Source organism: Ranitomeya variabilis, chromosome 3 (assembly GCF_051348905.1).
Source record: "Ranitomeya variabilis isolate aRanVar5 chromosome 3, aRanVar5.hap1, whole genome shotgun sequence".
In the NCBI taxonomy this organism is placed as follows: Eukaryota; Metazoa; Chordata; class Amphibia; order Anura; family Dendrobatidae; genus Ranitomeya; species Ranitomeya variabilis.
Window position 1 is genome coordinate 126,088,765 of NC_135234.1, and position 25,442 is coordinate 126,114,206.

Consider the following 25,442-nt stretch of genomic DNA (forward strand, 5'->3'; position numbering starts at 1 on the left):
TTATTCTAATTTACTGAGATAATGACTTTTGGGTTTTCACCGACTGTAAGCCATTATCATCAACATTAATAGAAATAAACACTCGAAATAGATCACTCTGTTTGTAATGACTCTATATATGAGTTTCACTTTTCATATTGAAGAACTGAAATAAATTAACTTTTTGATGATATTCTAATTTTGTGAGAAGCACGTGTATATATATATATACAGTACAGACCAAAAGTTTGGACACACCTTCTCATTTAAAGATTTTTCTGCATTTTTGACTATGAAAATTGTACATTCACACTGAAGGCATCAAAACTATGAATTAACACATGTGGAATTATATACTTAATAAAAAAGTGTGAAACAACTGAAATTATGTCTTATATTCTAGGTTCTTCAAAGTAGCCACCTTTTGCTTTGATGACTGATTTGCAGACTCTTGGAATTCTCTTGATGAGCTTCCAGAGGTAGTCACCGGGAATGGTTTTCACTTCACAGGTGTGCCCTGTCAGGTCTAATAAGTGGGATTTCTTGCCTTATAAATGGAGTTGGGACCATCAGTTGTGTTGTACAGAAATCTGGTGGATACACAGCTGATAGTCCTACTGAATAGACTGTTAGAATTTGTATTATGGCAAGAAAAAAAGCAGCTAAGCAAAGAAAAACGAGTGGCCATCATTACTTTAAGAAATGAAGGTCAGTCAGTCCGAAAAATTGGGAAAACTTGAAAGTGTCCCCAAGTGCAGTGGCAAAAACCATCAAGCACTACAGAGAAACTGGCTAACATGAGGACCGCCCCAGGAAAGGAAGACCAAGAGTCACCTCTGCTTCTGAGGATTAGTTTATCCGAGTCACCAGCCTCAGAAATCGCAGGTTAACAGCAGCTCAGAATAGAGACCAGGTCAATGCCACACAGAGTTCTAGCAGCAGACAAATCTCTACAACAACTGTTAAGAGGAGACTTTGTGCGCAGGCCTTCATGGTAAAATAGCTGCTAGGAAACCACTGCTAAGGGCAGGCAACAAGCAGAAGAGACTTTTTTGGGCTAAAGAACACAAGGAATGGACATTAGACCAGAGGAAATCTGTGCTTTGGTCTGATGAGTCCAAATTTGAGATCTTTGGTTCCAACCACCATGTCTTTGTGTGACGCAGAAATGGTGAACGGATGGACTCTACATGCCTGGGTCCCACCGTGAAGCGTGGAAGAGGAGGTGTGATGGTGTGGGGGTGCTTTGCTGGTGACACTGTTGGGGATATATTCAAAACTGAAGGCATACTGAACCAGCATGGCTACCACAGCATCTTGCAGCGATATGCTATTCCATCCGGTTTGTGTTTAGTTGGACCATCATTTATTTTTCAACAGGACAATGACCCCAAACACATCTCCAGGCTGTGTAAGGGTTATCTGACCAAGAAGGAGAGTGATGGGGTGCTACGCCAGATGACCTGGCCTCCAGTCACCAGACCTGAACCCAATCGAGATTGTTTGGGGTAAGCTGGACCTCAGAGTGAAGGCAAAAGGGCCAACAAGTGCTAAGCATCTCTGGGAACTCCTTCAAGATTGTTGAAGTGACTACCTCTTGAAGCTCATCAAGAGAATGCAAAGAGTGTGCAAAGCAGTCATCAAAGCAAAAGGTGGCTACTTTGAAGAACCTAGAATATAAGACATAATTTCAGTTGTTTCACACTTTTTTGTTAAGTATATAATTCCACATGTGTTAATTCATAGTTTTGATGCCTTCAGTGCGAATGAACAATTTTCTTAGTCATGAAAATACAGAAAAATCTTTAAATGAGAAGGTGTGTCCAAACTTTTCGTCTGTACTGTATATATATATATATATATATATATATATATATATATATATATATATATATATATATACATACACACACACACACATATATATATATATATATATATATATATATATATATATATATATATATATATATATATATATATATATATATATATACACACACACACAAACATACACACACATACATGTATATGTTTTTTTAATATACAACGGCAAATGTATTCAAAAGTTTTCTAGGAAAATGTCTCTTTTTCTACAGCTACTCTCCTTTATATGGCTTCTTGGAGAGATTGTTTTCAAAATGAAAGTTCTGTATAAAGTATTACAGTGTTATAGGGACCATATATTCTGTATGCACATGGATCTTTCAAGTGTAGGTGGCTTAATCCTGCATTTTGAGTTGAAAAAATGATGGCAAAATATCAAAATAACATTAAAGGTAATGGACATCCCCTTCTTGATCTAAATGTTTGGGGCTGATAAAATAAAAAAGCTTATACTCACCTTCCCGTGCTGATGCCATTCCAGCGTTGTTGGCACTCGTGGTCCCGGGGCTCTTGTGCGGTTGTTGTCACATGTGACCCCGATGCCAAATCAGTGCCGCTGTCACTGTTCCAACCGTTGGATGTTTTTAACATGAAGAGGAAGTCATAGATCAATTGCAGCCCGGACTTCCTCTTCAAGTTCAAAACGTCTGACAGTGGGGACAGTGACACCAGCGCTGATTGGGCGCCGGGCATCACGTGTCATGCAATCACACGAGAGTCCTGGGACTGTGAGTGCCGGCACGAGGGTGAGTATAAGCTTTTTTATTTTATCGGTACCAAACATGTAGATCAACAGGGGGTTGTCTCTGTAATGGACAACCCCTTTAATTGTAATGGAAAGAAATAAAAAAGCACTGTTGGTCAAAGTAAAAAGAGTAGAAAAAGTCAATCAGATAAAAATTCCCATAACAACCAGTTTTGTATCAAATTAATTACAACTCATAACAACTGGCACATAATGATCCCGAGAGAAGTAAATAGAATTATGACAAAAAAATAAAAAAAATGGATTGTAAATGTACCGTCGATGTGGGCTATATGGAAGTACATTTAGAATTCAAATTATTAACCATTTTTTATTGGTAAGAAAACTATACTGGTTTAGTAAGAGGTCATAATAAACTAACCTTACTGTCCTCCAAATTGTGCAGAGCTCTAATGAGGGACAGACTTCTATGTGGCCCTTTTGCACATTTGTAAATTCCAGACATCAGACAGACAGAACATCCTTCTTCTAGATTTCATGCAAATGATTCAAAATAAAATTGTGCCGTGCTCTATCGGATGCCTTATAACAGAGAAATTCCCCTGTAATAGCACTTCTCCTCGGGTAGGACATCTCTGACACACATTGGAGCCACGCAGTCCACTACAGTGGCAGAGAGTTCCTGTGGCTTTATAACCTCCAGTACATAGATATGTTTCACTCTATAGCGAACAGTATGAAGAATAATATTTGTAAAAATCTGGGTGAATTGGGTAATCTACTATTTTCCATTTTCTGTTACAACACCTGATTTACTTTAGCCTTCAGGAAGGTTACTGTACATCCCCACGGGAAGTTTTAGCCACAAACTCTTTGTATAAAAAGAAAACATCAAGTTACACAATGAAATCAACTTACAGCTTGAGACTTCTTCTTTTTCTTTTTTATAACTCGAAAAAAACTTTGCTTTTCCTTATCTTTAGTTTGTTCTGAATGGCTTTTTTCTGTTGTTTTCCTATAGGGAAAAAATAAATATATATTCAACTACAAGCACAACTTTATTTCCCTGCCATATCGGAGTCCAGTTAGTCACAAGATCATGGAAGGTAGTACATTTATATCTTAATAATGTTTCCTTTTTACATTGGTCCACCTGCGACAGTCCACATTGTGCCATTCTTCACCCACTTAGCCTATCCTTGTAGCAGAACATATTTCACTGAATCGAGTTTCCGTCCAGACTTTTCAGACATTAGTTTTAGATATTAACGAATTACTGATATTTAATAATAAAAATAAGCTCTAATTGTGGTTATTATGATAGCTCAAATTACAGTGACAGGGAGGTGGGCAGTAAAAGCCTAAAGTTTTGGGAAAACTTACAGGTAACATTCCCTAAGAAATATCATGCAAATTACTGCTTCAATAAAAGAAAGCCAACTGCATCTCTAGTGGCATCCGGCAATAGATACTACATAAGTCCAAACAACTAAAAAAGACTGGAAACATGACTAGGGATATGAATCAAGTCATAAACACCCATCTGTAGATAGCTGGTTTGGGGTCATTGCCCCTCTTTAGTACGTAACATGTTGCTCGGTGCCAGTTAAATTGCCTGGTCTAGGTCACTCATAATTCCAAATCGGCACATGCCCCCAAACGCTGTGTCTCCCCTATCCAACCTGATTGACCACTGTCCACTACCATTTGTAGGACAATGTTTAAAACACTATTAAAAGGTTCTTACAGGCATTAGATCTCGATAACCTATCCTTAAGATAGGTAATCAATATCAGATCAGTGGGATCTTGACTTCCAGCTCTTCTACTGAACAGTTGTTAGCATCTCCCACATTGGTTGGCTGTAGACAGTGTACATATCTGTAACAAAACAGCTCCATGACCTGCGCAGCGTGCGTTCCCGAGTCTTGAAGCTCTGCTCTCATTTCCTTCAATGGGATCTAAGCTGCAGTACCTGATTGGCCACTACAAACCGCACGGAGCTGTTGTATTACAGCTTTGCACATGTGCACATTCAGCCATTGCGGGAGGAGCTACAAACGCTGATAGGTGGAGGTGGCGGGTTTTAGACCACCACCATTTTGATATTGATGATCTATAATCAGTCACCAAAATACAACCCTTTTAAATATATAACTGGGGATATAGATTGGGCAGTTGTACCAATTTACACTTGCACACTGTACGTTGTGAAATATGGAATACATAGAAAGCTGGTACTATTCTACGGCAGAGAAGAGACTAGTATTGTAAACTACCGTTTCTACGGCAAGAAAATATAAAGATGGTTTGTGAAAAACATAGGGGTGTTTGGGAATGCAGATTTAAGGAGTTTAACAACTTGACTCTGACTTATTCTAGAATTATACTGGAGTTTCAGAAATGATAGCATGTTCAATTATTCACAGCATTAACTCAGCAGCTCTAGCAGGAATCCCAAGAGTAATGACTGCTAGGAGTCACAACCAGTGACCTCATTTGAAGCTTCCCCTCCCAGCGCAGGGAAACACACTGATTAGCTTAGCTCCGCTTGTTTAGATTCATCATGCGAGTGTGCGCACGGCGGAGATGCAATAAATAATAAAGCAGAGAGCAGATGTAGGGAGTGCACCTTTTTGTCCAACTCTACAGGGAGCTGCTGTTATGACTTATGATTTAATAACATGGATGGTATTGGGGCTGACAGCGAGAACTTGATCACATCTCCTAACACTGCTCTTTTCAATTATCTTTTATTTTTAGGACGCTTTGAACTCGCTGAACATAATTTTACAGCATATCTATAGAAATATGGAATTTATAGGCATAAATGTTATTTAGTTATCAATTTGGACAACAACCAAATTTTCATTACCATTCACTAATACTAAATATGGCCAATACAGTTACTGCTTATATGTCCATCCATAATTTACTAGATATATATCTACGGTATGTTTGCCACAGGAGAGCAGGACTCTAGGAACAGCTGAGCAGACGACTGTACTTTGTTGCTTCCATAGTTCCCATAGAGGGGAATAGGGTAGGGAAACAGAATAGCTCACATTATTGTGTTTCTTCCTGTGGCTGATGCAAAAAGATAGATATTCCTGGCTCAGCCATAAAAGAGCATTTAATATTTATACATTTTTTCCCTAGATTCTGTGCTTGTTAATTTTCTAATATAGCTATATAGGGGAGTTCTAATTGTGTTGTCCAGCTGTCTAGTAAAATTTATAGAATTGTTGACTTCATGAAGCCATCATTGACTGCATGCGGAGTATATAACTACTATCGAACTCAATGAGATCTATATTAATGCGTGACTTGCCTCTTCTGAGAGTTTGCTTATCAATTAATTGCGAAGGCCTGCAAGATAATACTAGATGTGAAGTTGTCCTTATCACAGTTTTCACCAGCATTCTCTGATGCAGAAGATAACACAATGATTAGGACCAATTAAAACCCTTGAGGGTTCCATAAAGGTTGCTCCTAATCCTGATTTTCTTGTTTTTCCATATTTTTGCCATCTCCGTTTAGGACCGCCCACTGCACTCCTAAGCACAGAATTAGCGCAGATTTAAATAAATAGATTACAAGTTATATAAATCTTTTTCTACAGATCTATGATCAATAAACACAGCTCCTCTTGTTCTATAACATGCTGGATGCCGGACTGAGATTCAGGTTAGGGTTACCAGGCGTCCAGACATTCCTGGACAGTCTGTAAAAAAGGGCATTCATCCCTCTACCAACACTCATCCCGATCTGTAAAAATCAAATTTGAGGTGTCCGTGAAGCGGGAGAAACCTGTACAGACTATTATGATTGTAGTTCTCATTATTTATCAGTTCAAAGTGAAAGCAGCCATTGTTCTCATATCTGAAGATCCCTTTTGAATCTTAATGATTTATCATGGTTTTCCAATTTGTCAGTAAAAAAGGTTGTCCGTCTGAGATTTTTTTTTAATTCTTTTGATATTTTTTTTTCAGAAAAACGGAAAAAAATCAAGTTGGTAGCTCTGTTTCAGATCACATTTTCATTGTCAGTTTCCTTTTAAAAACTCAACATTAAAGAGAACCTGTCACCAGAAAATAGCAGTCCAATCTGCAGGCATCATGCTATAAAGCAGGGGCGGAGGAGTAGATTAATATATAGTTTTGTCAGAAACACTTCCATATAACCTGTCTTAATGGATTAAACCACTGCTCTTTCTGGGATTTTTGGTCCAGTGGGCGGTCCTGTCTGGTCAGTGACTGACAGCTATATCTGTATGCACACTTATACAAAGAAAGCTGTCAGTACATGGTAGGACCGCCCACTGGACCGAAAATCCAGCAGCGGCTTAAATGATAAAAGCCATGGTCCAACTGAATCTTTTCTCACAAAACTATACAGGTCCTTCTCAAAAAATTAGCATATAGTGTTAAATTTCATTATTTACCATAATGTAATGATTACAATTAAACTTTCATATATTATAGATTCTTTATCCACCAACTGAAATTTGTCAGGTCTTTTATTGTTTTAATACTGATGATTTTGGCCTACAACTCCTGATAACCCAAAAAACCTGTCTCAATAAATTAGCATATTTCACCCGTCCAATCAAATAAAAGTGTTTTTTAATAACAAACAAAAAAACCATCAAATAATAATGTTCAGTTATGCACTCAATACTTGGTCGGGAATCCTTTGGCAGAAATGACTGCTTCAATGCGGCGTGGCATGGAGGCAATCAGCCTGTGACACTGCTGAGATGTTATGGAGGCCCAGGATGCTTCAATAGCGGCCTTAAGCTCATCCAGAGTGTTGGGTCTTGCGTCTCTCAACTTTCTCTTCACAATATCCCACAGATTCTCTATGGGGTTCAGGTCAGGAGAGTTGGCAGGCCAATTGAGCACAGTAATACCATGGTCAGTAAACCATTTACCAGTGGTTTTGGCACTGTGAGCAGGTGCCAGGTCGTGCTGAAAAATGAAATCTTCATCTCCATAAAGCATTTCAGCCGATGGAAGCATGAAGTGCTCCAAAATCTCCTGATAGCTAGCTGCATTGACCCTGCCCTTGATGAAACACAGTGCACCAACACCAGCAGCTGACATGGCACCCCACACCATCACTGACTGTGGGTACTTGACACTGGACTTCAGGCATTTTGGCATTTCCTTCTCCCCAGTCTTCCTCCAGACTCTGGCACCTTGATTTCCGAATGACATGCAAAATTTGCTTTCATCAGAAAAAAGTACTTGGGACCACTTAGCAACAGTCCAGTGCTGCTTCTCTGTAGCCCAGGTCAGGCGCTTCTGCCGCTGTTTATGGTTCAAAAGTGGCTTTACCTGGGGAATGCGGCACCTGTAGCCCATTTCCTGCACACGCCTGTGCACGGTGGCTCTGGATGTTTCCACACCAGACTCAGTCCACTGCTTCCTCAGGTTCCCCAAGGTCTGGAATCGGTCCTTCTCCACAATCTTCCTCAGGGTCCGGTCACCTCTTCTCGTTGTACAGCGTTTTCTGCCACATTTTTGCCTTCCAACAGACTTACCATTGAGGTGCCTTGATACAGCACTCTGGGAACAGCCTATTTGTTGAGAAATTTCTTTCTGGGTCTTAAGGTACCGTCACACTAAGCGACGCTGCAGCGATAGCGACAGCAATGCCGATCGCTGCAGCGTCGCTGTGTGGTCGCTGGAGAGCTGTCACACAGACCGCTCTCCAGCGACCAGCGATGCCGAGGTCCCCGGGTAACCAGGGTAAACATCGGGTTGCTAAGCGCAGGGCCGCGCTTAGTAACCCGATGTTTACCCTGGTTACCAGCGTAAAAGTTAAAAAAACAAACAGTACATGCTCACCTGCGCGTCCCCCAGCCTCTGCATCCTGACGCTGACTGAGCTCCGGCCCTAACAGCAGAGCGGTGACGTCACCGCTGTTGCTTTCACTTTCAGTTTAGGGCCGGCGCTTTAGTGTCAGGAAGCAGAGGCTGGGGGACGCGCAGGTGAGTATGTACTGTTTGTTTTTTTAACTTTTACGCTGGTAACCAGGGTAAACATCGGGTTACTAAGCGCGGCCCTGCGCTTAGTAACCCGATGTTTACCCTGGTTACCAGTGTAAAATATCGCTGGTATCGTCGCTTTTGCTGTCAAACACGGCGATACACGGCGACCTAGCGACCAAATAATGTGCAGACCTTCTAGCAGCGACCAGCAATTTCACAGCGGGATCCAGATCGCTGCTGCGTGTCAAATACAGCGATATCGCCATCCAGGTCGCTGCAACGTCACGGATTGCTGGCGATATCGCCTAGTGTGACGGTACCTTTACCCTCTTGCTTGAGGGTGTCAATGATGGCCTTCTTGACATCTGTCAGGTCGCTAGTCTTACCCATGATGGGGGTTTTGAGTAATGAACCAGGCAGGGAGTTTTTAAAAGCCTCAGGTATCTTTTGCATGTGTTTAGAGTTAATTAGTTGATTCAGAAGATTAGGGTAATATATCGTTTAGAGAACCTTTTCTTGATATGCTAATTTATTGAGACAGGTTTTTTGGGTTATCAGGAGTTGTAGGCCAAAATCATCAGTATTAAAACAATAAAAGACCTGACAAATTTCAGTTGGTGGATAATGAATCTATAATATATGAAAGTTTAATTGTAATCATTACATTATGGTAAATAATGAAGTTTAACACTATATGCTAATTTTTTGAGAAGGACCTGTATATCAATCTTGCTCTATAACATGGTGGCTCCAGATTGGATAGCATTTTCATGGTCACAGATTCCCTTTAAGCCAAGAGGAGTGGTATCAGGGATTGCAGTAGCTTGAGTACGGCAGGAACACTTTCTATCTTATGTTTGTCATTGTCATAATAGAAATTGTCATAAGAGATCACTGATTATTAAATAGCACATTTCTATTACCTCTATTAATTAGTGGACTCTCTATGGAGTCCAATGATTTCCACATGCACAATCTAACGCTCCATTTTGCCAATGGCGGTGCTCCTAGAACTAGTTGTCACTATGTTCTCCTACAAATTACAGTAGATTGATGGGAAAAGCAATACGACAAGATGTCACCAGCTTATTTTTGATGAGTTATTTTAACAAAAATAGATTGTATAAATGGACAATTGGTTTTCTGTAAAATAAACTCCTTTAAGTTTATTTTTGAGAAAACAGAACTGTGGTACACGACACGGAACCAAGAGAGTAGCAAAATGTCCTTGCAAATTGTATTCAGTTATTAGCATCTATTGTACCAGTGTGCCTGCAGTGAAGAGGAAGATGGAAAAATACACCCACTATTACCGGGGATTAACGACTTTATATCTAAGTCAACAGCAAAAGAATAGTAATGTGGAATAAAAGTATAAGGCAGCACGGATGCAGGTGCAACAGATTTCCAATGAGTCACATCGCTCCGAGCAGGATGCAGGTTGGTAGGATAAAATATACTGAAAGTACAAATACATATCCGTATACTGACTCTCACGTCTAGTTGTCAGAAGGAATGGCAGGTCATAGCCAAGAGTTCCCCAGACTGTTCTATAGATCATGGACACTTTCATCTGCTCAAGAGTAGCTGAGATAGTTATCAGAATGAGCCAATTACCGCACAACGCCTTGTGGTATGAGGAGAAGCCTGGACTTCTGCTGTGGACTGCAAAGCCAATATGCATGTAGATTAGCCAAGCAGTAATTCAATGGAGCTATACAGTAATAATGGTGAACATGCTGTAGATCTCAAAATCGGAGAATTCCTCACTTTTCTGCAATGATTATTTTTCTGGAACCTTTGTATGGTGTATAAATACCCCATTTACTTGCATTCCTGTATGTTAGGAAATTCAAAATTTACAGTGTGTGACCAGGGCCAAAGACTTCCAGAGTTTTGGGGTAATCATATGTGTAGAAGTTATATGCTATTGGTGAAGCCTCCTAATTGTGAGAACGTTCAGATTTCGGTCCATAAATGCACCAATAAGAAGTGCCGATTTTCCATGCACAAGTTGTTCTGTTCTCACTTACAAGGCTGCGTACACAACAAATGATCTGCCATCAATAATATGATTGTTGTGTCCCATCAATAACATGATTGTTGTGTGCCATCAATAACATGATTGTTGTGTCCCATCTTCTTTTTACATGGGTGAGGTGCTGCCTGATTTTCTCATCTGATGAACAATCTGACTGATCTCTGGCTTGTTCACACTGGCAGATAATCAAGAGTGAATTTGCCATTCTGGGAAGCATAATTTATGTAAAATTGTAAGTGGATTCAAACCACCTCAAACACTGATCTCTAGCAAGAAGCATTTTCTGCTCTACATTTCTAACACCATTGGGAACACCAGTAGTGACCTCACTGGGAAGAATATAAATATCATCATTGTCGTAGAGAAAAAAAATAAAATCCATACAGACATCTCTGAAGAGGAGACAGGTCACTTTCACATTAAACATATGGGATAAATTATAACTGGAGAAGTGAGAAAGAGTGGACACTTTGACCTCCATTGAAGTAGGGCCTCCTGGCATGAACAGGTAATTACAACAAGGAATCTGATGAAAACCAGGCAAAAGGACTAGGATTCATATACTCAGAGGCGGAAAAGTACATCTCCGAGCCAAGAGCGTCCTCTATTCAAAGGATTTGTCTCAGACGCTCTGGAGCCAGTAATCAGTGATGAATATTGGGGTTTGCAATGGTCCGATATTTGTGGGAGATATATTTTCAGCATCGTCGCAAAGGGATGAACATAATACATTCACTCACATCACCGTAACGCTAGCTGAACACATCCAACTTAATATCGGCAGATGGATGGTGATATCCATGCCATGTTTCATCCCTAAATAAAGGTAAAATCATGCTAGGAAACATGACAAAGATATGTCTTGCCTTGGTATTCCAGGGGAGAAGATTTTAGGGTTTGCGGAACGCACCGAATATATTTATTGATGGGATTGGTGCGTTCGCAACCCGGGATCCACCGTGCAGGAAAGATCCTGCTGCTAAGTGAATGGCGGCACAATATGGCGGTATGAACCAGCTCTGTTAGCTTCACAGAGCGGCCGAGAAAGCAAAGCTCTGTGCCCTGTTAGACTCTCACAGAGGCACAGGCTAACTACCCAGATGAGAGCAGTCAGTGGTCATGCATGCACACAACACTCCTCGCCGGAGGTGCCAGCATTCTAGGGGCTTATTTCAGCCATGTCCCTGAATACACTCATACACAATCTCCTCGCCGGAGGTGCCAGCATTCTAGGGGCTTATTTCAGCCGGGTCCCTGAACACATTCAAGCACATGACCACAGTGGCGCAAAGCACGTAACTTTGGAAGATACTAGCGCATGGCCTTAAGTAGCTGCAGCACGTACAGGACCTTCCTAAAAAGGACCAATGAGGGACTGCCACAGAGCCTGCGTACCTACAGGACCTTCCTAGAAGGACCAATAGATTTGGCTGCAGTACCTGAGCATGTGACCCTTGATCTCCACTGAGAGATCTTACCCTGGGCATGCTCAGTGTGTGCAAAGCAGGACTTAGTCCCAGAAAAGCCTGCTCGCCGCAGATCAGTGCAGGGTACAATAGCAGAGCCTGGAGAGGCAGCAGTAACCCTTTGCACAGAATCAGGCTCAGTGAGACGCTGGGACAGACGTCTCCGCTGAGCAGGCTCCACTGCGGGCGATGGAGAACAGGAGACCGCAGCAGACACGGACCAAGACTCCCCCTGTGCAGCAGAGGAAACTCGACTCCTAACATTACCCCCCCCCCCTCCTAGGGCCCCCCTCCTTGAGCCTCGCTACGCTCAAAAGCTGCAATGAGCAGCGGAGCCCGAATGTGCTCCACAGGCTCCCAGGTTCTATCCTCTGGACCGTGACCCTTCCAATCCACCAGATAAAATTTCTTGCCACGTACCACCTTGCACCCCATGATAGCATTCACCTCAAACTCATCCGTGGATGAACCCGATGTCCCGGCAGATGACTCAGAAAACCGGGACAAATGAACGGGCTTTAAGAGGGAAACGTGAAAGGTATCGGTGATACCAAGGCGTGGAGGAATAGCCAAAACGGTAGACCACAGGGTTGACCTGTTCCAGAACCTTGAACGGGCCAATGTAGTGAGGCGCAAACTGAGTGGACTCAACTCGCAGCCTGATGTTACGGGCGGAGAGCCACACTAAGTCGCCAGGATCAAAGGTCGGAGCGGGGCGCCGGTGTGTATCGGCCGAAACCCTCATTCTCTCCTTGGAGGCCCGGATGGCATCCTGTGTGCGATCCCAGATGTCACGTGCCTCCACGCCCAGTCTGCCACCCTAGAATCGGTGGATGACACGGGCATGGGCACAGGGACACGCGGATGCTGGCCGTAATTGAGGAGAAAAGGAGTCTGACCAGTGGAATCGGCTATGGCATTGTTCAAGGCAAATTCTGCCCAAAGTAGCAAAGATGCCCAGTCATCCTGCCTAGCAGAGACAAAATGTCACAAGTATGTCACCAGGGTCTGGTTGATTCTCTCTACCAACCCATTCGTCTCGGGATGATATGCAGAGGAGAGATTCAGCTCTAAGCTGAGTAAACGGCAGAGCTCTCTCCAAAACCGAGACGCAAACTGGGGACCCCGGTCGCTGACAATTTTATCAGGCATTCCATGTAGGCAGAAAATATGTTTAATGAACAAAGCCGCCAAGGCCTGTGCAGAAGGTAACCGTGGAAGCGGCACCAAATGCACCATCTTGGAAAAATGATCGGTGACTACCCAGATAACGGTGCAGCTACGAGACTTGGGTAAGCCCACCACGAAGTCCATCCCGACCATTTCCCAGGGCCTGTCTGCCACCGGCATGGGGTAAAGTAACCCAGCAGGCCGTTGCCGAGGAGACCGATTCTGGGCGCAGGAGACACACGCCCGAATATAGTCCCGAGCCATATGTGGCCACCAGTACGTCCTCGCCAAAAGCTCAGATGTCCTCTTGGTCCCAAAATGTCCACCGACTCTGGACGAGTGAGACCAAGAGAGAACCTCCGGTCGCAAATTCGCTGGTACGAAAGTCTTGCCCGGGTGAACGGACTCAAGCAAAACCGGAGCCACAGTTCTCAGGCTCTCAGAAGGGACAATAAGCCGAGGCTCCTCCTCCTCAGATGACACTACGGAGCGGGAGAGAGCGTCAGCACGAGTGTCCTTCTCCCTGGAGAGAAAATGGAGAGTAAAATGGAACCGGGAGAAGAACAGGGACCATTTAGCCTGGTGAGAATTCAGCCGCTGGGCCGTCTGTATATACATATATATGTATATAAGTTCTTGTGGTCAGTGAACACTTGGAAGGGAAAGCGAGCTCCCTCCAAGAGGTGTCTCCACTCTGAAAAAGCCAACTTCATGGCTAGCAACTCCCTGTACCCGATGGAATAATTCCTCTCCGCTGGCGTGAAGGTCTTGGAGAAAAAGAAGCAAGGATGCTTCCGACCTTGAGCATCCTTTTGGAAAAGGACTGCTCCAGCACCAACGGATGAGGCATCCACCTCCATGATAAATGGCTTATCTACATCTGGGCGATGTAGGATGGGAGCGCTAGCGAAGTGTGACTTAATAAAGAGAAAGGCCTTGGAGACCTCCTCTGACCACAACTTGGGATTTGCTCCCTTCTTGGTGAGGGCAACCAAGGAAGCTACCAAAGTTGAGAAGTGTGGAATGAACTGGTGATAGTAATTAATGAACCCCATAAAGCGCTGCACCGCTTTAAGAGAATGGGGTTCCTGCCAGTCCATCACAGCCTGTAGCTTGGCAGGATCCATAGCCAAACCCTGGGCAGAGATGATATAACCAAGGAAAGGCAAGGACTCCTGCTCAAACACACACTTCTCCAACTTGGCATAGAGGGAGTTTGCCCGTAAGAGGTCGAAGACTTTGCGAACATCTCTCCGATGCGAGTCAATATCTGGAGAGTAGATGAGAATATCATCCAGATAGACTACGACCGAGGTGGTGAACATATCCTGGAAAATGTCGTTCACAAAGTCTTGGAAAACGGCTGGCGCATTACAGAGCCCGAAGGGCATCACCAGGTATTCATAATGCCCATCCCTGGTGTTAAAAGCCGTCTTCCATTTGTCCCCCTCACGGATGCGAATCAGGTTATAGGCACCCCGCAGATCTAATTTTGTAAACACCCTTGCTCCCCGTAGCCTATCAAAAAGCTCAGAAATCAGGGGTAATGGGTACTTGTTCTTAACGGTGATAGCGTTAAGACCCCTGTAATCTATGCATGGACGTAAGTCTCCTGTCTTCTTCTGTACGAAGAAGAACCCTGCCCCTGCAGGTGACACTGACTTCCTAATGAATCCTCTTGCCAGATTCTCTTGGATATACTGAGACATTGCCCCCGTCTCCGGGAGAGATAACGGATAAACTCGACCCCGGGGAGGCTCAGCACCAGGCAAGAGGTCAATAGGACAGTCATAGGGGCGGTGAGGCGGAAGGGTCTCCGCAGCCCTTTTGGAGAACACGTCTGCATAGGGCCAATAGTGTTTGGGGAGAGAGGAAAGATCTGCGGGTACCTGAGTTGTAGCAACCTGAACGCACTCCCTCTGACATCTACCCTCGCAGGATTTACTCCATCCCAAAATTCTCCCTGAGGACCACTCTATATGAGGAGAATGGTAGCGTAGCCATGGTATCCCCAACAGGACCTCATCAATTACCTCAGGAATGACTAATAGGGAGATAATCTCCTGATGTGATGGAGACACAGAAAGCGTGATAGGAATGGTTTGGTGGGTAATCTGAGAGGGTAGTGTCGACCCATTTACCACTCGAACGGTTACTGGTTTGGCGAGCATAACAAGGGGTATTGCGTGACGCTGGGCGAAAGCGGATGACATAAAATTACCCTCCGCCCCAGAGTCCACGCATAGCTCTACCATAAGAGTGGATGGGCCAAAGGTAATTGTCCCCTTGAAGGACAACTTTGAGGTAAACGTCACCGTGTCTAGTGTACCTCCTCCTACTGCCACTAGACGCTGACGTTTCCCCGGCCGCTGAGGACACTTGGAGGCAAGATGTCCTGAATGCCGGCAAACATGACAGACCTTATGTGCACGAGCGGACTGGGACTTGGGTCCCGCTCGTGTCACCTCTATGGCCTCATGTGACTCGGACGCCTGGACTGGAGATTCCAGAGGTCTGGCGAAGGTGGGAGCCAGCCGAAACCTCTGCCTACACTGGGCTCGCTCCAACCTTCGCTCGTGAAAACGAAGGTCTATGCAAGTTGATACAGCTATGAGCTCCTCCAGTGTGGCGGGAATCTCCCTAGTAGCCAAAGCGTCCTTCACATGGTCAGCCAGCCCCCTCCAAAATAAGGGAATGAGGGTTTTATCCTGCCATTCCAACTCAGACGCTAACGTCCGGAAGGTAACCGCAAAATGACTGACCATGTCGGAACCCTGAGTCAAAGCCAGCAGCTGGAGCGCTGTATCATGGGTGACTTGAGGTCCTACAAAGACCTGTTTCATAGTGTCCTGAAACCGAGGAACACTCCGCACCACACGATCGTTGCGCTCCCACAGCGGCGTAGCCCACTCCAACGCCCTGTCCGACAAGAGAGAGATTATGAATCCCACCTTTGCCCGCTCTGTGGGAAAACGTGCAGCCAGGAGCTCGAGGTGTATACCACACTGGCTCACGAAACCCCTATAGGACTTACTGTCCCCAGAGTATCTCTCAGCCAATGGGAGGTGAGATATGGTAGGAACAGAGGTGGCAGTGGGTAAAGCTGCTGCAGCCACGCTAGCAGCCTGAACAGCTATTGCGGTAACATCCACCGCCGAGGTTGCACGCTCAAGAGACGTCAACCGACCCTCCAGCAGCTGGATGTCCCCCTGCAACCGCTGTTCATCCGCCATTACTTAGCCAGATCCTGGCGCTAGTATACTGTTAGGGTTTGCGGAACGCACCGAATATATTTATTGATGGGATTGGTGCGTTCGCAACCCGGGATCCACCGTGCAGGAAAGATCCTGCTGCTAAGTGAATGGCGGCACAATATGGCGGTATGAACCAGCTCTGTTAGCTTCACAGAGCGGCCGAAAAAGCAAAGCTCTGTGCCCTGTTAAGACTCTCACAGAGGCACAGGCTAACTACCCAGATGAGAGCAGTCAGTGGTCATGCATGCACACAACACTCCTCGCCGGAGGTGCCAGCATTCTAGGGGCTTATTTCAGCCATGTCCCTGAATACACTCATACACAATCTCCTCGCCGGAGGTGCCAGCATTCTAGGGGCTTATTTCAGCCGGGTCCCTGAACACATTCAAGCACATGACCACAGTGGCGCAAAGCACGTAACTTTGGAAGATACTAGCGCATGGCCGTGCGGCCAAGCGAGCCTTAAATAGCTGCAGCATGTACAGGACCTTCCTAAAAAGGACCAATGAGAGACTGCCACAGAGCCTGCGTACCTACAGGACCTTCCTAGAAGGACCAATAGATTTGGCTGCAGTACCTGAGCATGTGACCCTTGATCTCCACTGCATGCTCAGTGTGTGCAAAGCAGGACTTAGTCCCAGAAAAGCCTGCTCGCCGCAGATCAGTGCAGGGTACAATAGCAGAGCCTGGAGAGGCAGCAGTAACCCTTTGCACAGAATCAGGCTCAGTGAGACACTGGGACCGATGTCTCCGCTGAGCAGGCTCCACTGCGGTCGATGGAGAACAGGAGACCGCAGCAGACACGGACCAAGACTCCCCCTGTGCAGCAGAGGAAACTCGACTCCTAACAGAAGATATCCTGAAAGTTGGTAACCTCATAAATTTCTAAAAGACCTAGCATATTCCACGACCAGCCCCCATATGAGCTTACCAAGGGGAGGTATGTGGGCGTAAACTTGATCTAATAAAAATCAGCGTTTGGGTTCGCAGTGACAGTTCAAAGTCATGATGAACATAGCATGTCATGGTGCGGGAATGGAAGCGCTGTGTCCGTCATTGAGCGTTAAGGGGTTAATGGCAATATCATGGTACCTGGGCTGCATTTGCAGGAATGAAGAATCCTCGATGGTATAAAATGGAGGTTTTTATTTTACCACCGCACTTCAGTGCCGAACTGGGTTTTTTTTCTAGGTAGAAAAACCAAATGTCAAACCAAACCAACATTTGCTTTTTTACCAGTCCGGCGCCGAAACATGCTGGTGTTATAAAATTTTCATTTTATACGCTCAAGGATTCTTAATTCCTGCAAGCTCAGCCCAGGTACCATGATATCTCTACTAAAGTGAATTGCTATCTGGAAGAATTATTCCTCCTGCCACAGAGTTGCAGCTGCGGATTATAGGCGTTGTGTCCATACACCCCCCAGGTGATCACTAACATCACTCTCACGCGCTCTCATTTCTTTTGTGGTATTGGCCTATTGTGCGCTAGTGTCCCAACCAGTCCTCAGCGACAGAATAAGCATGGCATTCAGATCATTGGTTACTAAGCTGCATTAGGAAGGTCCCATAAACTGAAACACATGCTGCCCATAAAGCACTAGTTCTGACAAAATTGGCTCATGGTACAAATTCTTCAATAAAGTAGATTGGAGTGAAAACTCATTATTCTGATCCAGCTCCACTCGAGTTGTATTATCTTCATTCTAACAAATTTTGGTTTCATACCATTTCCCAATATTGTTATATATTGACATGGCCCAACCCTGTCCAATCTCTGTCAGAAATATCTGTATGGTGATGGGCCCAAGCATCTCATTACATGATTCCTGGACGATAATTTCATCAAAATGTGGGGAACTGTACACCTCTCATGTGATCGTTTTTGGGCTTATTGTATCATTATATGGTTGCCCATACTAACAAATAGGAATATTATCTCCTAGGGTGGCATGGAATCTGAAGGAACACATGTCATGTGTAACACATACACGTATATGCTCTATTAGATTGTGGTGTAATTGTAATAACCCCTCTTGAATAACCATAAACTACAGTATGAGCATTAGTTCTCACCAGTGATCAAAAGTGGTCTGTCTCTTCGAATGATTTGTTCCTGCACTGCTGTCCACTGGATGTGAGGAGCTTCGGTTTGATGAACTATTTTCATGAAATGTTCCCTCTGGCCGAGGTGATGGAACTGTAGATGAAAATATTGTTATGTGAATCAAAAGCCAGAAAAACATCCACATCAGAAAAATACTCTAAGTGCTTCACTTCCCTTCAAATATGGACTATTAATGATCTTTACTGTCTAAAAATGTAAAGACAGTCACAGCGGTGATCACATTTGGAAAACAGATGGAAATATATATTTGTACAGTCAGTAAAGCTTTCAATAATGTTCCCAATTTCTTAAGAAATGGACTGCTTGAGTCTAAAACACTCGAGCCAAAAAGTCCATTATGCATCATGAAAACATCAAAATCACATTTATTCCAAGTATTTTATATTTCCTGTGGTTGTAAACACTTATTTTAGAAGTATAAAGGTAGCAGGGCCATTGAGGGCTGATAGCATGGGGCGTATTTAATGCTATCTACTTTTACTAAGAGAAGACTCACCAATATTAATTTTCAAGAGGCTTTTTTATGCAAAAAAAAAGGACTTCCAAACATTTGTAGGTTTGGCACAGAACTATTCAGTCTCAGGTTTAATATTGGCCATTAGGTCTTGTTTTGTGGACTACTACATTGACATTCAACTCAATGATAAAGTTAAAGTGTTAGGGTACCGTCTCACAAAACGATTTACCAACGATCACGACCAGCGATACGACCTGGCCGTGATCGTTGGTAAGTCGTTGTGTGGTCGCTGGAGAGCTGTCACACAGACACCATTCACCATTACACAGGACAACCCTTATAAATTAACTGTAAATCGGTGGGGGCAGGGCCAGACTGGCCATCTGGCAAATGCCAGAAGGGCCTGTCTGGTCGTTGGCCGCCTTGACTGCTACATTGTTAACAGAATCGGTGATCTCAAGACATCCACACTGTTAAGAGTTGTGACGGAGAAGAAAGTTGCTGACTCCATCACTTACCACCAGCAGGCCATGGGTATCATTAGAAACATTGGTCTTGTAGTAAATCTCTATCCAGGGTAATATTAATAATATATCCCATCTGGTGCTTGGGGACAGGGACACCATGGGCCTGTGTGATTTCAAATGTCAGGGCTGAATTTCAGTCCCAGTCCGTACCTGGGTGGGGTCAAGGGCCTGATTGCTGAAAAGACTAGTGCACAACAAAGAAAGGCTAAAGGCTTGTTGGAATTATTTTCAGCCATCGTTGGGAGTCTCAAGACCTGGACACTCACTGAGCTACAGTCAATTTCAGGGACTACAAAGAATTAAATGTTTTACCAAAGGTTAGTTACACGTTAATTGCTATAAGTTTACCTCTGTAGAAGCTGCCAACCCGTCTAGGGACTGTATCACTGTATATATGGCGGTTTTCTTTCGAGGATGGATCGTCAGGATGAGGGTCATGATAAGGTCCTCCCTATAAATGAGAATCAGAACATAATTTATAAGCGGTGTCTTGTGCTTTTGCAGTCACACCGTAGGCTATGATATAGATGTAAAATTGCAGAGGTGACTAGTGCAAACAGATGAACGCAATCAGAGAGTCATTTTATACATTAATAAATGTCCGCATAGGAGTTACCGTACTCCATACATAGAATGTTTCACCTTTTACAAAATAGGTAATTGTTGGATCATTGGGTGTCAGAACTTACAAAATGCCAGTAATAACATTAACATCAGAAAAACAATGTCTAGACCTAGAGAAAACATAGACTTATGTATAACACTCCTCATGAAAGCAAATTCTGCAGAGACACAGAACAAGCATGGAAGTTCAGAAGTCGGCACACATGTGACTGCAGCTCAGGGGAAGAATACAAGAAAACTACGTGTTACTCAGGGTGAGACTGTATGTAAGAACGTGTCCACATAGGAGCATGCGATGGGAATTATCCCAGCAATGTGTAGTCTTTCTGTAAATTCTATGTCCAGTCTGCCAAGAGATTGAAGGTGTCCAATAGTAGATTTCCTGTTCTGTAACCAATAATGTACTTACGAAGTGCCAGTATATCTCACTGCATCTGTTCTTCTAGGACGTAATGTACCAGTCTCAATGACAAAAAGCTTTCGTGTTGGAAGCGCAGATGTGACCCACTTTAATGGAACAACTAATGTACGTTTCCAAGTGCACCTGTCACCTACACAGGACTGCTGCTTTACATGGGATTTATAAATGACAGAGTAGTCGCCCTTTGCTGCGAGATGAAACAATCAGAGAAGTATACTCCTTTTCCTCTTCCGGGAGATAAAAGACTGCACGTTCCATTGGATTGCCATTTTGATTACCTGATATAATATTGTCCCTATTACATTATGACACCCCTATGTATATGCTGAGCTGTCCAGCCCCCTTATTTAACATGATTTTTTTTTGTTCTAGTTTTTTTTTTTATAACACACACACACACATATATATATATATATACACATATTTTAAGCAATTTAAAATTATTTTACACCATACACTGTGATGTGGTCAGAGTCAGATGCGACAGCTCAGCTCCTATTCACTTCAATGGAAGCTGGGCTGAAGTTCTCAGGAAACGGCCAATACACGATGTATGGAGCTGTGCTGTTCCGGCATTGGACACTGATCAGTGGAGGTATTGGGTAGCGGGCATCTACTGATTTGACACTGGTGACCTTACCTAAGTATCCTGGAGGTCATCATCAATATATACAGTAGGTCCTAGACAACTGCTTTAAGTTGGGATCTGACTTCTACTATTCTAACTGTTGTCAAGAATGAGGGGCCCAAAATCCCTAATCTTTGCCAGAGTGCAAGATTTCCATCTCCATCTCTCCAATTTACTGTGAATGCGACCATCATAAACAGATAAAAATGAGAGCTACAACACATGCTTTCCCGCTTCCTGGGCAAGAACATGAATTTTGGCTCATTATTTTAGGTAACCCATACAGACCAAAATTTCCTTAATACTTACAGTGGGGAAAACATAATTTAGTAAACCACCAATTGTGTAAGTTCTCCCGCTTAAAAAGATGAGAGAGGCCTGTAATTGACTTCATAGATAGACCACAACTATGAGAGTCAAAATTGAGAAAACAAATCCAGAAAATCACCTTGACTGATTTGGCAAGATTTATTTTGCAAATTATGGTGGGAAATAAGTATTTGGTCACCTAAAAACATGCAAGATTTCTGGCTCTCATAGACCTGTAACTTCTTTAAGAGGCTCCTCCGTCTTCCATTCCTTACCAGTAGTAATGGCACTTGTTTAAACGGTGAGCAAAAATCCCAGAACCACATGGAGGGACCTAGTGAATGACCTGCATAGAGCTGGGACCACCGTAACAAAGGCTACCACCAGTAACACAATACGCCGCCAGGGACTCAGATCCTGCAGTGCCAGATGTGTCCCCTGCTTAAACCAGTACATGTCCGGGCCCATCTGAAGCTTGCTAGAGAGCATTTGGATTGTCCAGAAGAGTATTGGGAGAATGTCATATGGTCTGATGAAACCAAAGTAGAACTGTTTGGTAGAAACAAAACTCATCATGTTTGGAGGAGACAGAATGCTGAGTTGCATCCAAAGAACACCATACCTACTGTGATGCATGGGGGTGGAAACATCATGCTTTGGGGCTGTTTATTTTCAAAGGGACCAGGACGACTGATCCGTGTACATGAAAGAATGAATGGGGCCAAGTATCGTGATATTTTGAGTGCAAACCTCCTTCCATCAGCAAGGGCACTGAAGATGAAACGTGGATGGATCTTCCAGCATGATAATCATCCCAAGCACACCACCAGGGCAATCAAGTAGTGGCTTCGTAAGAATCACAGGAAGGTCATGGAGTGGCCTAGCTAGTCTCCAGATCTCAACCCCATAGAAAACCTTTGGAGGGAATTGAAAGTCTGGGCTACCTAGCGACAGACCCAAAACATCGCTCTAGAGGAGATCTGCATGGAGGAATTGGCCAACATATCACCAACAGTGTGTGCTAACCTTGGGAAGACTTACAGAAAACGTTTGACCTCTGTCATTGCCAACAAAGGATATATAACAAAATATTGAGATGAACTTTTGGTAATGACCAAATACTTATTTTCCACCGTAATTTGCTAAATAAATCTTGCCAAATCAGACAAGGTGATTTTTTCTGGATTTGTTTTCTCATTTTGACTCTCATAGTTGTGGTCTACTTATGATGTCAATTACAGACCTCTCTCATCTTTTTAAGCGGGAGAACTTGAACAATTTGTGGCTGACTAAACACTTTTTTCCCCACTGTAACTTATAAATACTTAATTTGTAACTTAAATGGGTATACTGATCTCCAAGATACTATCCAAATGTGTAATAATAATAAAAATATTAGCTAATACTGCCAATTAGAAATGTAATATAGTTCTTCTGATAAGCTACCGTATATTGCTTACCTCATATGTAGGGCATTGCAATAGCTTAGGAATCCACAGTGACAACGAATGATATGGGGACAGTTAAGGTACCTTCACACGAAACGACGCTGCAGCGATAGCGACAACGATGCCGATCGCTGCAGCGTCGCTGTTTGATCGCTGGAGAGCTGTCACACAGACCGCTCTCCAGTGACCAACGATGCCGAGGTCCCCGGGTAAACATCGGGTTACTAAGCGCAGGGCCGCGCTTAGTAACCCGATGTTTACCCTGGTTACCATCGTAAAAGTAAAAAAAAACAAACAGTACATACTCACCATCTGATGTCCGTCAGGTCCCTTGCCGTCTGCTTCCTGCTCTGACTGAGTGCCGCCGTACAGTGAGAGCAGAGCACAGCGGTGACGTCACCGCTGTGCTGTACTTTCACTTTCACTTTGCGGCGCTCAGTCAGTGTGGGAAGCAGACGGCAAGGGACCTGACGGACATCAGATGGTGAGTATGTACTGTTTGTTTTTTTTTACGTTTACGCTGGTAACCAGGGTAAACATCACTGGTATCGTTGGTTTTGCTGTCAAACACAACGATACACGGCGATCGGACGACCAAATAAAGTTCTGAACTTTATTCAGCGACCAGCGACATCACAGCAGGATCCTGATCGCTGCTGCGTGTCAAACTAAACGATATCGCTAGCCAGGACGCTGCAACGTCACGGATCGCTAGCGATATCGTTACAAAGTCATTTCGTGTGAAGGTACCTTTAGTTGTTAGTGGTCATAACCATGGATATTTAAGCTACTGCAATGCCCTGCACATGGGGTAAGCGACATAGCTTACCAGAAGAAATTCTGCTTCAATTTTCGATTCATGATTATATGTGCAGTCTTTTCATCTGAGTTTCTGCTAACTGCATTTAGATATCTGTTTTAGAGCAGCCACATGGACCACAGAAAGCAATGGTCTACAGAAGTTTTTTGACTTTTATGAGGGACTGTTCTAGGCATAGTCTATGATGTGTGCAGAGGAAATTGTGCAAGAAGCAGGAAGAGGAGCTGAGATCACCTATTGTCCATTGTGGATCTTTTGTTCTCTGTATGTTGTCTATTCTACAAGGGGCGATTATGAAACGACTGCTGAAAATAGTTATCTACGGAACAGGATGTTTTATTTTATTACAGGGTGATTCACTAACTGCTTTACCAGAAAAAAATTGCTGTAACTTCTTAAAGGGATGGCCCATCCTACTGAAATTTGGACTGTTCACACTTTTGGTTCATGAGAAGTAGAATGCAATGAACCTCAGCAACGAGAAACATCCTCGCGCCACGTGGTCTCACCAACTTGTCGCCCCGCCGGTCGTCTCCACTATGACATAGACTTTCTGCGTGTCGGTAGTTTGTGTGGTGTTTGCATTTCACTCCTGCCAGATTCCTTCTTCATTTGCTAACAATGTACAGATACAGTTTGGAGGAGCTTGTTTTCATTGTGGAAACTTAATGGAAAACTGAGTTCTTAAAGAGGTGCTAAAGTGAGTTTCTAAACAACTTTGGAGATCGAAAACCCGCCATCCAAACCGTGCATTCTGTCACTGATGAATAAGCTGGAACGTGCAGGAACATTACTGGATGACGGAGGGCATCCGAAAATGTCTGAGGAAACAGTTCAAGATGTGAAACGACTTCTGACACCACCACGTAGATTGTTGCACAGGCTTTCCCGGGAGACCGGCATGTCGCATTCCACCTGTCAACGAGTGGTGAAGACAGGCTGCTTTTGCCTGGACAGTCACTGTGATTAAGAAATTAAAAGAGCCCGGTCAAGAGAAAATAATTAATTATTGCCTGATTTTTTCCTTTGGGGCCATTTGAAGGGTTAGGTGTACAGTGACAAGCTGCGAACATTACAGGAACTGCGAGAGATCATACAATGAGAAATTCAGGCCATTACCCCAGACCTCCTGCGGAATACATTCAACAATATGGAATGGTGCATGCAGGCGTGTGATGACATTTTCAACACCTGCTTTAAAATATCAGTTTCTGTAAATTTCAGTAAAGTCGACCATTTCTTTTAGAAGTTAAAGCAGTTTTTCAGGGTAAAGTAGCGAGTGAATCACCCTGTATATGGGTCAGTAGTTAGATTGAAAACTGTAAGTTTTCAGAATTTTAATTTAATATAAATAGTGACAAGAAATAAAAAAAAATTCTTAGTGTACCTATCTTTTCCTTGATTAATAACTTTTCAGCAACTTACACGTCTTGCAGATAGGTAGAGGTTTATGTACCGAGACCACCACCTGTAGCTAGAAAACAATGCTCTGAAGCGCACTGCTTTGCATGCCAGAATCTCTGAACTCCAACATGAGCGTGTGCATAGTGTTGACCCCTGCTGTTTTGTAAGACCTGTAAGGGT

At 43.6% G+C, this 25,442-nt stretch overlaps 1 protein-coding gene across 6 annotated transcripts in view; it reads right to left on the bottom strand.

The window, feature by feature from the left end:
- CDKL5 (cyclin dependent kinase like 5) overlaps positions 1-25,442 on the bottom strand; it is a 381,431-nt gene that overhangs the window by 14,912 nt on the left and 341,077 nt on the right. For all 6 annotated transcript variants that reach the window (XM_077294660.1, XM_077294657.1, XM_077294659.1 and 3 more), the window contains 3 exons: positions 19,957-20,059; positions 18,573-18,696; positions 3,491-3,587 (listed from right to left, as the gene is read on the bottom strand). In XM_077294660.1, the coding sequence (XP_077150775.1) occupies positions 3,491-3,587; positions 18,573-18,696; positions 19,957-20,059 (324 nt within the window). The remainder of the gene's footprint in view (positions 1-3,490; positions 3,588-18,572; positions 18,697-19,956; positions 20,060-25,442) is intronic.